We start from the raw sequence: 15,634 nt of genomic DNA on the forward strand, positions 1-15,634 counted from the left end.
GGGTGGAGTAGGACAAGCAGTGAGGTGGGAGGTGCTGTCCCGCAGAGCCCCAAACAGTTAGATTTGTCGCCTGCACAGACACGGGCTCGAGAATGATGGTAGAAGGTGGTGTGCACAGTGTGGATTAGGCGTGTCCTATCTGCACGGATGTGGTCATCAGGTTCAGGTGGATAGTGAACCATCAAGGGAAAGGGGTGGGATAAAAGGAGATGGAAGCCCTGGGAACAATGCTGAGAGGCAGGTGAGGTGCTGACTGAGAATAGGCCCACTGGGTAGAGAAGCCTGGAAGCCAAAGGGGTGTGCTCTGAGGAAGTGGCAAAGGTACTAGGGTCACTCAGGGCTCCACTGAGATGAGAGCTGAGGCCTGGCTTCAGGTCAGTAACATGCAGCCACTGGAAACCAGGACAAGAGGTATGGAGTAGGGTTCAAGGGTGAGGAGCTGGGGTTGGAGCCAGATAGTACGTCCCCATTGAGGCCTTGGCTGTTAAAAGCGGGTTGAGAGGAGCTTTTCCTCCCTGGCTGCTTGAAGATCAGCTGCCATCATGAATGACAGTTAACTATCCAGACTGGGAAGTTCATCAACAACAGATTACTTCAGCAGAAACAAATGGACATTGATATCCTTCACCCTGGGAAGGCAATAGTACCTAAGACAAATTCAGGAAAAATTAGCCAAAATATATAAGATCACACCAGATGTCATCTTTGTATCTGGATTCAGAACCCATTTTGGTGGTGGCAAGACAGCTGTTGGCTGTGGCATGATTTATAATTCCTTGGATTATGCAAAGAAAAATGACCCCAAACATAGACCTGCAAGACATGACCTGTATAAGAAGACCTCAAGACAACAGAAAGGAATGCAAGAACAGAAAGAGGAAAGTCAGGGACTATAAAGGTCAATGCTGGTAAAAATGAGTCAAGATTCTTCAGTGACTGTGGTGATTATGCAGATTTTTCATGAGAGGATTAATAAACTAAAAACTTCTCTGTGGGAAAAAAAGGGAGATTTGAGAGAAGACACTGAGCTACATGAAGGAGGACTGCTGTGCCCAACATGGAGGTGGGGGTTTTGGTCAGTCAGCCCCAGGTGAGGAGGACACGGGGAAACCAGGGACGGAGCAGCAGATGGAGGCCTGCAGGGCATGGCCACAGCAGAGAAAGAACTGGTGAAAGTCAAGAGGGCACAGGCACTCAGTGACCCAGTCAGGCACTGGATGGGGAGCTGACATAGGAAAAATGATGAATGAGAGAGGAAAGTAAATGAGACTGTCAACATGAACCTCCATGTTGGAGGGTGGTCCCATGATGGCACCACACCCACCCCAAGCTCTCGCATCCAAATGGTTTGGCATTTGCATTCAGACCCACAGCAAACAGGGTTCTGACCCCGGCTGACTGGCACCCTTGTAGGCTGGGGTCCCATCTGGGCACTCACCACAGGGATGTGCAGCTTGCTGAGCGGTTTGCCGTCTAGGAGGTAGGAGCCTGTGTAGGTGACGTACTCAGCATAGCACTGGGGTGCCTGCGGGGTGATGTAGCAGAGGATCTTCCGCTTCTCCTCAATCTTCTTTCTGATCTGCAAGTATTCGAAATATGGGTTGGATCTGTCACTGTGGTAGGGCTCAATATCATCCAGCTTTATGGCATCGACGATGGCGGCCAGCGTCTGCTGGATCACCTCCCGTGTCTGCTGCGTGGATGTGTTCATCTGCTGCTGTAGCTGCTGACTGGAGCGCTGGAAACGGCGTTTGCGTGGGTGCTGAGCCTGGGGGTCCTCCTCCTCAGAGCCTCTACCCTTCACTCTGGGGGTGGGGGCAGGAACAGGTTCCTTCTCAGAAGGAGGTGAGCTCTGCTTGTTCTGGTTGGCCAACATCTGAGCCCGGTTCCTGGTCATACGCTGGGGGATCTCCTCCACTTTGGGGGTCTTTGGGGCTTCAGCTGTGGGTCTGGGGTCTGATTCTGTAGTTTCAGGCTGGATGCTTCCTGGAGGCCCCTCAAGCCCAGCACTGTCATGGGGGCCAGCCCCGTTCATCACCTGTGTCTGTGCAGGGCCATCCTCAGAGGGCTCAGGTATGCTGTGGGATGCTGCCAAGGGGTCTGGGCCCTCTGCCTCATCTCCACTACCTGGTGGATGCTGCTCTGGGGTGGTTGGTGGAGGCCCCAGGCTGGAGTCAGAGGCCTCAGGGGCCCTCCCCTCCAATATAGCCTCTGCTTCCACCGTAGCTTCCTGAATCAGGTCTGGCTTTGGCCCCTCTGAGGGCTCAGGCTCAGGCTCAGGCTCGGCAGGCAGCCGGGTAGCTGCCTGGTCAGGAGGCAGGAGGAGCTGTTCTTCCGCAGCTGATGTAGCCATATCCCCACCATTCAGGACCATGGGGGCCCCTGCAGGCATACTTTCTGGAGGAACAAGAGGACTCTCTTCTACTGGTTCTGTTTCAACATCAGAAACATCTTTAGTTTGCAGAGGAAGCTCTGGCAGTGAGAAGGGCCCCAGGTCCAGGTCATCCTCAGAGTTGGGGAAGGCATCGGGCCAGGGCACTGGCTCTACCTGGCCAAGAGCAGATAGACTGTGGCCATTTTCCAGGAAGGTATTTTCCAGAGGCCCCAGAGCCTCCACCTGAGCTACAGTGGTCATACACACAGGCTCTGGGGGCACATCAGGGGGTGCTTCAGGAAGTGACTTGCAGTTACTTAAGAAGGACTCCAGCCTGGAAGAAGGGGCAAAAGGGGCCGGTTCTTCCGCAGTGGAGACGATGGCTGGGATTGTTTCCACCGAAGCGTCTTTGACTTCCTCAAGTCCTGGCTCAGGGACCGACAAAGGGTATGAGACAGAGGAGACTGGATAAGGGGGTTCTGTGGTGCTAAAGGGCCCAGGGGCAGCAGGGTGAAGGGACTCGGCAGGGCAGAAACGTTTTGGGGACTCTGGGAATCTCTGTGGAGACTTAAGCATAAGGTCTGAACCCACTGGCCAGCTGACAGGGTTTTCAGGGGCACTTCTAATTAGGCCTGAAGAGAGTCCCTGCTCTGAGGCAGTGGGATGAGCCCACTCAACTGGCTCCTCTGTGATTACGGTGCTGAAGGGGCCCTCGTCCAGGGACTCCAAGTAGCTGGGCTCTGGGGGGATGATGGCAGCGGTAGCCTGCTGGTCCTCTGTGGCATCCAGGGGAATGCCCAAGTCGGGGGGAAGGGCCCCCTCCATGGACGGGGCCAAGAGCTCATCTCTGTGCGAGGTGGGGGACTTTGCTTGTAAACCAGAGAAGGCACCCTCTGGGGAGGGGGTGGTGGTGACCACAGCTGTGGGAGGGCAGTGCAGAATGTCCACCTTGGGGGAGGAGATGCCATAGTCTGGGGAGTAATACCCCGGGGATAAGCAGGAGAACTTTTCTGGAGGACCTGGGGGCACAGGGGCCTTGTCCTCCAAGTGCTGCCCTGGTGAGTCATAACTGGATGCAGTAGGGACACTCTGCTGTCTGAACAGCTTGTCCCCAATGCTGAATTCTTCTTCAGGAGTCCTCCTGATATCAACAGAGACTGAACGATAAAGGTTTGTGCACAGAGGCCTTGTAGGAGTCTGGCTTGGGGTCTCTGTAATCCCGCTTGCTGCCACAGAAAATCTATCAAAGAAGGAGGGGGAGCAGGCACTGGCGGCCGTGCTGGAGACGGGCGGGGGATCGGTACAGTCAAATATGAGGTCAGCATAGTCATCAGCACTGCAGGATGGGGTCCTGGGTGTGTGCATCGCTTCCTCATAGCTGGGGCCAGACACCACGGATGCAGGGGTGGGTACCCCAGTGGGCCGGTTCTGGTCAGGTCTGGGGGAAGCAGGCAAGACCTCTTTCATATGTGGTCCCGCCAACCAGTCTCTGGCGTCCACAGCTGGTCCTGGGTGGGGCTTATTCTCAGGGGCTGCTGTGGCAGGAGCAGACTCCTTGAGCTTTTTGTCTTTAAGGACAGGATCCAGCCCCAGAGGCTTCTTTGGAGGGACATCCAGACTCTTCTTCCGCACATCCTCACCTGGCTTCATCCTATCCTTGAGCTTAGGGTCTCCAGACCTGTGCCTCATCTTCTCCATCTGCTTCATTCTTTCTTTGTGTCGTTTGTGTCGTTCCTCAATCTCCAGGTCTTTCTGGGAGAGCATTCTCTCAAAGCTAGTCATCATCAGATCACCATCTCCCAGAAGTTTCTCTCTGGGCCTGACATCTTTCTTACCTGGGTCTTTGGACAGCGGTAACTTATCGTTTCCATTGCTGCTCTTTATAGAGTCACCTTTTTCTTTCTCTAGATTTTCCTTGAATTTCTCCTTCAGTTTGGTCTCAGTGAGTTTCAGGCTTTCATCCTTGGACTTATCTTTAAAGGAACTTGGAGGACTATCCTTGTCTTTGGCTGCTGGCTTGTGCTCATCCTTGTGATGTCTCAGGAGCCCATCCCCATGCTTGTCCCTGTGTCTCTCCTTCTCGTCTCTCCACTTCTCTCGGTGCTTCTCTCGTCTCTTTCTCTCTTTTAGGATGTTGATGGCACTAGATCCATAAGGCTTTAGTTCTTTTTCTATTTTCTTGGAAGGCTCCCGTTCGGAATCATTTTTATCCTTCTTTTCAGTAGAAAACAATTCAGTGGTTTTATCTAATTCATCTTCTATGTCAGTTTTCGTACTGTAAGAAATACCATAAGCATCAGCATCCAAGAAATCCTTTTCATACTGGCTAGAGTCCTTCCTGCTGCCAATGTCCTTGTAGTCATCACTCTTTTCTTTTTTCTCGGACTTTTCTTTCTTGACTCTCTCTCGATCATGGCTTTTCTTGGATGAGGATGAAGAGTGCCTGTGCCTTTCTTTCTCCTTCAGCTTCTCCTGTGGGCAGTTCTCCTTGACCCTCTCCTCTGGAGGCTCTGTGAAAGACACCTCCAGGAGGGTACTCAGGCCTGGGTCCTGGCCTCGGTCCGTGAAACTGTCGGAGGACACCTCACTGATTTTGTCGTTGGAGTCTTCCCTGTACTCTTGCAGAGCTTCTTCCTCCAACTTTTCCAGAAGGCTCTTCTCCACCTCAGCACTTTTTGACACCTTCCTCTCTCTGCAGTGCTCCTTGTCTGGTCTCTCCCTATGCCTGCTCTTGGCCTTGTCTTCAGCAGAAGGCTTCTTCTCCACCTTCTCGGGGGGCTTCTGTTTGTTTTTCTTTTCCTGAGTAGAATCAACTGAAGTTCGGTCTTTCCTATCTTTGTATTTTTCTGTGGATTCTTTATCCTTCTTCTCTTTGTGCTTTTCCGAGACCTTTTCCTTTTTGTCTTTCCCCCCTTCCATGGCTCCTTTTTCCTTCTTCTTTTCTTTGAGCTCTTTCTCTTTCTGCTTCTCCAAGTGCTGCCTGTCAGCAGAGTGCTTCCGGTGTCTGTCTGAGGGGTATGGCTCCCTCCCGTCATCTTTTTCCTGGAGGTTGTCTGCCCTCTGCACTTCACTGGCCTCTCCAATTTTGAATCCACTTGCCATATAATCTTTTTCATCTTCACTTTCATCTGTGAATATATCTGCAATATACCAGCTTTTTTCTTTACTCCTTTTTTCATCTTTTTTTTCAGAGAAGTCTTCTGAGATAATTCCAGGGAAACTCTTCTCCTTTTTTTCTTTAATTTGGTCAAGAGATGTTTTTCTCTCCTTCTCTTTGCTATGTATATCTTTATGTTTTTCTTTAGCATCTTTTTTTTCTTTGAAACATTTATCAAATTCTTTGTCCTTCTGACATTTTTCAAGGATAGATTTCTCATTTTTATCTTTGTCACTGGACTTATCTTTGTATTTTTCTAATTTTATTTTTTCCTTCTTCTCCTTCTCAAGGCCATCTTTCTTCTCCTTCTCTCTCACTGAATGATGCCTTTCCCAAGGTTCCAGGCTCTTCCCAAAGTCACAGTCAGACCTGTCCTTAAATACGCTTTCGCAGCCATACTCCTTCAGGTCCTCCCTGTATGCCTCCTCGGCCTTCACTCTGCCATCTTTCCGCTCCTTGGCACTCTCTAGAGTGTCCTTCCTGTCCCTGCAGATGTCGCTCAGATCCCTGTCCTTTCTGTCTCGTCCACCTTCAGCAGACTCTCTCCTCTTTTTGTCCTTTTCTGAAAGATAGCTGGGTATACTTTTATGCTTTTCAATTTGGTCTTTTCTCTTCTCCAAGTTTTTATCCAGATGGTCCCTGTCTTTCTTTCTAAAGAAAGCATCTTTGTCACTTCGTTTTTCACTGTAGTCTCGTTTCTCCCGGCTTTTGTTTTCCCGCTTCTTTTCTTTACTGTCCTCTTTCACTGTTTCCAAGATCAGTCTGGCCACAGAATCACTTTTAATGTCCCTATAGTCTGTCACTGGAGAATCCCAACTATCTTCCCCTTTGAAATCAAAGGACGAATCAGACAAGTCAGAAAACCATCGATCTTGCTGATCGTCGGAAAGGCTAAATTTGGTGTCTTCATTCTCCAGAAACTGAGTTTTGTTACAATATTCATCAAAAGCAGAATCTTCCCTGTAAATTTTTTCTTTTTTGGGTTTTTCTTTATCTTCTTTGAAGGTCTTTTCCTTCTCTTTTGAAATTTTGTCTTCTTTAAAATCATTCTTTTTCTCTAATTTTGAGGGCCTGTCCTTGGACTTTTTCTTCCTTTCTTCTTTGTATAGTCTCAGTTTTTCCTCTTTTGGAGACTTTTCCTTCACTAATTTCTCCTTTTCTACTTTATTTGAACGGTCCTTCTCTTCTCGGAAAGACCGGCTTATGTCTTTGTTTGTGTCTTTGATTCTCTTAAGCGACTTTTCATCTTTGGAGACCTTTATTATGTCATCTTTAAAGAGCCATTCTTTTTCTTCTGACTTCATTTTGCTAAGTTTCTCTTCTTTCTTAAAGTGGTCCCTATCGTGCTTTAATACTTTTAACTTGTTTTCAGTGGAAATGTCATTGTCTAAAAGTATAGCTTTATCTGACCTTTGCTTGGAGTCCTCATATTCGTAAGTGAAACTTTTCAATTTGAGTTCCTGACTAACTGAACACAGCCCTTTCTCCTTGTTTTTGTGTTTATGTTTCGTTTTATGTTTCTTGACCACTTTCCCCTCCTTGTCTAGCTTGGGAATGGCGCCATCCACACTGGGGTGGAAGGAGCTCTTCTTCTCTGACAGAGCATTCTGCAGGCTACCCCGCTTCCTATGCTCCTGCCTCTTCCTTACTGGCTTCAGTGACTCCACACTGGAGCCCTCGGAGGAGCAGTCAGACTCACTGGTCAGTCTTGTTCTTGTGGAGTCTGATAAGGAGCTGACCTCTGACCAGGTGGGAGAAGAAATGGTTTTCCAATTGTCTGTCCGCCAGTGCTTGGCGTGCTGGTCTGTGTGGCTGGGGTTATGTTTCTGGGTGGCAGAGCTCCCATGAGATGAGGTGGAGGAGGCAGACAGGGAGCTGAACAGGGAGGGGTCCTTCAGCACCAGTGGGGACTCCTTGAGGCAGCCAGAGCTCCCCACTGAGTCCCCGTCATCCTCTCCACTCTCTGAGGACTCGCTCTCTGACTCAGAGGAACAGAACTTGTCACTCCTTTTCCCAAACCGCACTTCTTTGCCTTTTGTTTCTTTCTTTCGCTTCTTTTTCACTTTATTTTTTTCCTTCTGCTGCTTGGAATTAGAAGGCTCCCGTGTTTTATTACTGGGCAATATTGTGTGTGCTGAGAGTCTCAGCTTCTCTCCTGTCCCCACAGTGACACTAATGTCCTCCTCATCTGAGGTGTCTGACAAAATGCGATGAGCCGCTTTCTTTGGTGCAATCGTGTTATTTTTAGTGTAACTTTTCACTTCCATTTTGGGTATAGAAATAAAACTATTTGATTTAGTCTCTTTTCTATACTCCTTTTTCAGTAAGTGTTTGTCATCCACTGGAGGGACTCTGTCCTGCTCGTCATCCTCGTCAAATTCATACTCGTCCTTGATAGGGGTCACAGTTTTCTGGGGCTCTGGATTCTTAGCCTTATGCTTTAGGCCTTTTTCAAACTCAGAGTCCGTGTTATTTCCATCAACTGAACTAGAAGGTGCGAATGATGGGGCGTCTTCCTCCTCTGAGCTCTCTGTTAGAAACAAGGAAAAAGATGTCAGAGGCAGGTTCAAAATACCTGCGGACATGGATGGGGGCAAGCTGTCTGCAGAAGTGACCTGGAGAAAGACCTCGCCAAGCACCTGGTCACCCCTAGCACGGGATGGGAAGCCCCCCAGAGAAGCACTTCACTTGAGTGAACTCTGAGGTGAACCACAGGCCAAAGGAAACCAAAGAGAGGTTTGTGCAAAGACAGGGTGGCATATTAGGGTAAGTCTTTGGTACTAAAACACCAGGTCCTCAGTGTCCAGAAGTCCCTGTATGTGCCAGATGTCCAGGAGGCTGGGACACAGTGTGCTGATATGCAGATGAAAGCCAACGTTGCCTCTGACATCACAGTAGTACTGTGAGGCCTGTACCCCATAGTGTCATACACCCTGCTCCCCACCACACCCTGTACATGGCCTGGTGCCCAGCCACTAACCAGTCGAGCTCTCTTCACTGGATGTGTAGGTGCCCTTGCCCAATAGGAGGTTCACCATGGTCGGAGAGTTGGCCACCTTCAGTGGTGTCTCGCCCTTTCGGTTGCTTTGCTGAGGATTCCCTCCATACCGCAGCAGCAGCTTCACCACCTGTAAGATAGCAGAGCAGATGTGTGAGGGTGTGTTCTGACAAATGCTGACTGTGCTATAGTGCCTGTGTAAAACTGTAATTTGTTCAGAGAACCTTGAGCTTAACCACAGAATAGCCCCCAGACTGATGGCCAGAAGTTGTGTGCTCAGCACTTTCTGGTAGGGTCTCTAGACTGTGCCTCTTCCACAGAAAGGACCCTGATGGAGTCCTGGCCCCCCTTCCAGGCTCTCTTACAGGTAGAACAGTCCCAACTCCCACAGAAGACCTCCTCCCTCATGAAGAGTTGACCACTTTCCCAGAATCATCTCACACAGACTCTACCCTTCTGCCAATAATGAGCTCACCATTCAGCAGGGATCAGTGGTCATGGAAAGGGGGGTTTTGGCAGTTTAGGGTGTAGATTTTTATTGGAGGGAGATTCTACATAATAGAGGAAACAAAGACCAAGCTTTTGCAAGCAGGTTTATGTTTTCATTTATTTCAGAAAATAAGATTCCCTCTTAATTATTTGTTTTACACGGGTATAGATGCTCATGTGAATGACAGAAACACTCAAAGTGACATTTCAACAGCTCTGCTCAACTGTTTATAATCAGCAACCTGTGCTTCTTTGCCCAGGATAGCTGATTCACTGGACTCAAGCAGCATAAACATTAAATTCAGCCTCAACTTTTTCCAGAGAGTACAGCATAAGAATCTTTATAAACAACTGATATACACTCTTGTTACACACATACTCTATTTTCATTCAGCAGTTATAGTTTCTACCGCTTCATTAAGACAACCTCCTATTGCTGCTCTAATAAATCACTACCACCTTCATCTTACAATATCCTGCAGGTCTGAAGTTCAAAATCAGCCCCCACTGACCCTGCTGATGTGTGGCATTGGCGCCTTCCTTTCCATGCATGTAAGGTTCCTTGCAGTGGCAGGGAGTGGGGGGACAGACTCTGGTTCCACGTCCTTGCTGTCTGCCAGCTAAGGGCCATCCCAGCTGCCGGAGGCCACTGCATTCCTTGGCCATGGCCCCTGCCTCTGAGGCCAGCAGCGCAGGTCAGGTCTCCCTCATATCCTCCCTTCTGCCTCTGCTTGCAATTCTGACCCGGCTGTGAAGGGTCCCTGTCGTCAGGACCCTTGAAGGCCACTGAATCGGTCCAGATAATCCAGGATCATCTTCTATCTCATGTCTCTTCACTTTCTCCCACCTGCAGTCCTCTTTCCATGTGAGGTCACATGTCACAGGTTCCAGGATCAGGATGGACATATCTTTGAGGGGCCATTATTCTGCCTCCCTTACCATGTTTCCACAGTCTGGTATTTTCCATAATAGAAAGTTTTAAAATGACAATTACAAAAGTGTAGAGATTCAAATGACAACCCCCTTCCTCCCTATTTCATCACCTACCAGCTCACAGCCAGCCTCATGTCACCCACACCTGCCCACTCCCCATTTTTTTTTTTTTTTAGCAAATCACAAACATTTCACTAATTTTTTCAGTATTATTTCCCTAAAGAGGTCCTTAAAAAACAAGAAAATATAATGCCATTATCTTACCTAAAAAGTTCACTGGAATTCCTAACATCAAATATATAATCAATGCTCAGATTTCTCCAGTTGTCTCAGAAATCTTTAAATCAGAACGCCCTCCCAATGTGTCTCTCCCCTGCAGTGACTTGTCAAATAATGCTCATCATACTCTTGATGCTTACTGGTTCTCTGGTATCTGCTAAAAGTGACCAGGCAGAGCTGCTACAAGGAGCATTTTGAATTAGAACAGCCATGGTATGTTCTGGTCTATTGATGTCATCATCCTTACCTTGCTCAACTGTGCCTTCTTTGGCCAGGGGCCTCTTCAAGATGGCTCTGGTAATGACTGTAGCAAGAATGCCTCATCTTTATGACTGCCCTGCTTTCTGGCAGCCCAAGATGTACCAGGCACGTCATGTACACCTGCTTCAGACCTGGAGGCAGTCATTTCCCCAAGGAGGCCGAGTCCTCTCAGGAGAAACAATGCACTAGGGTACTCACTGCTGTTGGACTGGCTACAGCTCTCAGTATCACATCAGTCAAGGCCTTCCTAGTCTACCAGGACCACAGGAACAAGGATAGGGTCCAGTAGCAGTCACCAAGGCCCTGCTTCCCATGGGTATGATCATTCACCTACTAAAATCCAATTACACCTGCATGCCTAAAGCAGGGCCCTTTCACACACGTTGCAGACAGTACTGGTTGTCAGATGTGCAAGAGGCCATCTAGTTGTTGACCGATCATGAGAAAACTGGGCTGGTCAGAGAGGACAGCTCTGGTGAGGGGCAAAGACTCACTTCTCAGTCACCCAGCAGACATGAAGGGCAATGAGGACAGAGAATAGAGCTACAAAATGATGGGGAAGTCAGATGGGAGACGCACCTTGTAGTGCCCATTGTTGGCAGCATCATGCAGGGGCGTGTCATCATCCAGGCCCTTGGTGTTCACCTCTGCACCTGCAGCCAGCAGCTGCTTGGCAACGTCGTAGTAGCCCCGGTTACATGCCTCGTGCAGTGCTGTCCAGCCTGGAAACAAACACTTAGGACATATGTTATTTAATCTTCAGGAATGTCACTCCTGTCTCAAGGCAACATTCCAAGGAACTGATGACAGGACAAAGCCCTGGAGGGTGTTGTTCTGAACTGAAAGGCTAGAGGTCTAGGGAAGGCCTGAATGTGCTTTACTATAGTGCCTCTTGTTTGCTCAGGGAGATTTGGCTTGTTAACCCTACAGATTAACCACCTGCGGAATTAATCCTGAGCAAAAGGGTAGAGTACTGGTGAACACAGCATCATGAGAGGCAGCCTCAGCCCGGCTCATCCATCAACATGTGGGGAGGAAAAAACTCCCATTCTGGAACGTGGATGAAGACACACAGGGAGAATTCCCTGGCAGTAGCCCAGAGCCTTGATCGACCACCAGGCAGAGCGGCCACACACATCAATGTGCAAACAGGGCCTGTTCCTTTGGACACAAACTCTGGTACTGTGAAGAAAATCTTGATTTAGTACTACTACAACAACAACAACAACAACGAAATTTTGAATGAAGGCAAGTTGTAATAATGTACTAGAAAATGTACTAACAAGAGACAACAGAGCAGTGGGCTCTAGAAATAGTCATGTATTATGGAAAAATGTCACGTGTTACAGTAGAGAAGAAATCAAATCTGAAAATTAAGGAAGTACTTCAATGATCCAACTAAAATAACAGAAGCTCTTTTCTTTTTATGTGTATATATTAGAGTTTTATTGGAATATTACATGCATATACCACAAATTATTTATACATGAACTTACTGATGGACATTTTTGTTTTCAGTTTCTTGCTACTAAGAATAAAACTGTTATGGATATTCTTGAAAAATATCTTGATTTAGGAAAATTGCTTTAAAAAAAAAGTTGTTAAACTAGGTTTTGGTCAGATAACTATCAACTAGGGCAACAGGAAAGAAAAATCAAGTTTTCTGCATGAAGACTGCTTTGCTAATCTTATGTTCTCATTCACCTTCAACAACCAACTCAAATCTGTTGACGATGCACCATGGCATAACAGAAGTATTTTATGCAAGAAAAGAATATGTGAACTGTAATCACAGGGCCCTACCTCAGCGTGTGTCAGGTCAGGGAAGCACGTCCATTTGTGTTACACTAAAAGGAAGAGTCCTGGGGTGACATTTCTTCTATGGGAGATGGGAAGGTGTCCCTGGGCAATACAATTTCTTCCTAAATATGCCAGAGATACTCTCCTACCCCAAGGAGCCAGGAAGAATGAATCCTTTAGTACAGAATTGGGGTTTATAAAATACAGCAGAGTAAATAGCTAAATATTCCTCAATTGTCTTAAAAATAATGAAAAACAAAATGATTTTATTTTGAAATACTTTCCAAGAAACACTAATTCCTCCACCTCAGACATGGCAAATTATACTAGTGTTAAGAGTGGGGTCTGCCCCATACACCCAGAATACACCCACGGAACCACATGGTCGCAGGGATTGGCTCTTGCTCCCATCATGCTGATCCCAGGTGCAAGGCTACTACTGTCAGGATGATGACACTTGGCCAGAGGGCTCCACACCTCTGGGGAGGCCAGCCTCACATCCTCCTGTGAACTTGCTGCAGGGTCCCCCTGCCCTGCCATCTCCTGGGTGCTGTGAGTACTCACCTGCAAAGTCCTTAACGTTGACATCCGCCCCCTCACTGATGAGCTCCTTGATGCGTCGGGCGTCTCCTCGGATGGCAGCTCGATGCAGGCGGGTCTCTCCCCGCTCATTTCTCTTATTCACTTTATCTTTGGTTTTTGAGGCAGAGTTAGGTGTCCCCTTCTGACACACTGTCGACTGGGAGGGATGCTTTGGTGTTGTATCTACTGTAGGCCAAGGAAATGACAGGCAGAGCATTACTAGGGGTAGAGCCAGTGAGGCTGGGCCTGGGGGTGTCCCTGCTTTGTAGAAACCTCCACCTGGGCCACCTTCACAAGGGAAAGCAGATGCCTTTGCATAGGTACCTATCTCCATGTATGTAGAGGGAATCTCCAGTCCCAGAAAACACCCACTACCCACCACCTGGGGGCTCACCTGGGCTGTTTGCAGACTCTTCGGCTGTCATCTGCATGAGGAGAGCCACCTGCTGGCGCTCAGAGAGGGGATAGCCAGCTCGGATTCCAGAGAGCCCCATGCCAAACAGCAGCCCGGCCTTCCGGGTGACAGGCTCCTTCTTAATCCTCTTCCGCTCAGGACCCTGCTTCTCTGTGAGGTGGTGGAGGAGAGGGGGGAGATTTCATGCCATGGAGTCCTCAGAACCCAGAGTCTTAACTGGCATTTCAAAGCCTCTTCCTCCCACCTCACAGAAGGGAAAGAACAGAGTTGGCAGCACTCCTGCTGCCCATCATCACCTCTTCCAGCAGTAAACGTGAGACACAATTCCAACACCTTGTCATCTGCCAATGAAGTCTGCTAAGCTGTAGCCCCACCAACCATTTACTCAGCTCCAGGTGCCTCCCCAAACCACCCATTATGTGCAAGGCGGTGGGACAGGTGATCACCAATGTCCTGGCTCACACAGGACAGGTCTCATCTATTACACATTCTGTAATTCAAGTCTTCCTTCCCGTCCCGCCTCCAAACAGTACAGACATAAAATGGCAAACATAGTTTAGAAATACATAAACAGATCAAGGCCGACTTGCAGTACTGTACCTTTCTTCTTGCTTCTAGGCACCTCCATTTCATGCCATGGCGCTTCGAGGAGCGAACCCGCCTTGAACCACGACATGGACTGAGCTGGAGGCATCTAAAGGCATCAACACAGAGCACTAACAAGACACGATGGAACAGCGCGGCCATCCCGTCTCAGCCTCCTTGTAACAAGCAAATCCTCCACCTATCTCACCCATTATAAAATACTCTGTCAACCTCAAACAGAGTGCATGTGCTGTTTCTTTTAAAAGAGGCAGGGGTTGAGGAAGAGAAAAGATACCCCCAATTCCAGGAGCCAAAAGCTTGCCTTCTTCCTTCACCTCACACTCCTACTGAGGGGAAATTTGGGGTCCATCAAGAGCCTCAGAACCCACCCCCTCCCCCACAGCCCATGTTCTTGGGGTGGAGACCTTGTTCAGAGACAAGAAACTGCACAGTGTTCTAGGTGATGGGGTGCAAAGCTACAGGTAGAAAGAGATGTGGGTCTTTAAAACTCTCCTCTGAGAGGTGTTTCCCTTGATTCCCACTCAGCATATCCAAGGAGCCCCTCTCTTGAGGTCACTCAGTTGGCCCCCTGGCCAGGGCTTGACCCTAGAAAGGTGGTGACATCTGTGAAACAATGACTAAACAGATCACATGTCCACCCTGCTCATTCCCTCCCAGAACAATATCCCTTTTACAATTCACCACCTTAGGCCTCACACACATGTCCATCATTTTTAAATTTCCTTAAGAAGAATTTTCCATAAACTTTTTAAAAACTATTTTAAATTGCCTTTTTAAAAACTAATTGGACTTGGTGAGAATGCTGATTCATATGCTGAGGTGGACACTGAGGCACCATGGGTCACCATCCCCAGCAACGGTCTTTAACAAATCCATAAGCACAAGTCTGAGAAAGGAAGTAAATTCCAGGAAAAAATGCTCTTTGATGAACTCTGGCTTATGTGACTCCCATTCTACCTACAACCTTCTTTCCAAGCAGCAGGGCCTCATGGTACATTCCAGTAGCAAGGGCCTTCGAGGAAGCCTCTGCACAGGATGACAAACTAGTTCTGACCCAGTAACTCCACTAAGTTCCAAGAAGCTACAGCCCGCTTTCAAAGTGACTGGATGTCCTAATATCCAAATTGGGCATTTGGTTTAAACACTCTTACACAGCTCAGTGCTTCAATCTCTGCGTATACTGCACATTCTGCTTGCCTTCTCTATGTTTTCCCATTTGGCCATTTGCTGCTTGCCTATGTGACATATTCCAGTAACAAAGATAACGGAGCTTCCCGTTGCCAAGGTACAAATAACGATGGAAAAAAGACCAGTGGGAAGGCTGCACCCACCTCCTTGGCAGTTCTCCACAGGCACAAACCAGCACCCCTCCATGGACAGGGCGGTGATGCTCCACCACTGAGGAGGTGTTTCCAGCACAGGGTTCTCAATGTCCACTGTGGTCCCCTTGCAAGAATGCAGAAGACACATGCATGCGCCCTACACTCTGCCCAATCTCCCAGAAGGCACTGCTTGGTCTCAAACATTTAGCTTCCAGCCTGTTAGGGTCTCTTGCCCACCATGCCCCAACTAAGCACACATAGTTCAAGAGGGCCACTGCTTCCCCCTCACCTGGAGTCATGAAGACAGGAAGCTCATTGGGATTAAAGTAAAACCTGAGAGAAGCAGTGTAGAGAACCCCTGGTTGTGGGTGCCATTTGGTAAAAGCATTGCTTCTCTGCTATGCGCAGATGCTGGGGG

General features: G+C 48.4%; 1 protein-coding gene and 1 long non-coding RNA gene across 16 annotated transcripts in view; one reads left to right on the forward strand and one right to left on the reverse strand.

Annotated features, from left to right (window-relative positions):
- The window catches only part of LOC123479316 (uncharacterized), a 60,293-nt gene extending 46,259 nt beyond the window's left edge, over window positions 1-14,034 (forward strand). For all 3 annotated transcript variants that reach the window (XR_008425644.1, XR_006654898.2, XR_006654900.2), the window contains one exon: window positions 13,907-14,034. This is a non-coding gene — a long non-coding RNA (uncharacterized lncRNA). The remainder of the gene's footprint in view (window positions 1-13,906) is intronic.
- The window catches only part of ANKRD11 (ankyrin repeat domain containing 11), a 237,056-nt gene that overhangs the window by 8,357 nt on the left and 213,065 nt on the right, over window positions 1-15,634 (reverse strand). For 9 of the 13 annotated variants that reach the window (XM_053914542.2, XM_053914541.2, XM_053914540.2 and 6 more), the window contains 5 exons: window positions 13,268-13,438; window positions 12,856-13,059; window positions 11,071-11,213; window positions 8,512-8,659; window positions 1,439-8,061 (listed from right to left, as the gene is read on the reverse strand). In XM_053914542.2, the coding sequence (XP_053770517.1) occupies window positions 1,439-8,061; window positions 8,512-8,659; window positions 11,071-11,213; window positions 12,856-13,059; window positions 13,268-13,438 (7,289 nt within the window). Of the gene's footprint in view, window positions 1-1,438; window positions 8,062-8,511; window positions 8,660-11,070; window positions 11,227-12,855; window positions 13,060-13,267; window positions 13,439-13,888; window positions 13,983-15,634 lie in introns of those variants that run through there. The other 4 variants (XM_024555985.4, XM_053914543.2, XM_045191810.2 and 1 more) reach the window with 4 other exon arrangements.

The sequence above is a fragment of the Desmodus rotundus genome, chromosome 12 (genome assembly GCF_022682495.2).
Source record: "Desmodus rotundus isolate HL8 chromosome 12, HLdesRot8A.1, whole genome shotgun sequence".
NCBI lineage: Eukaryota > Metazoa > Chordata > Mammalia > Chiroptera > Phyllostomidae > Desmodus > Desmodus rotundus.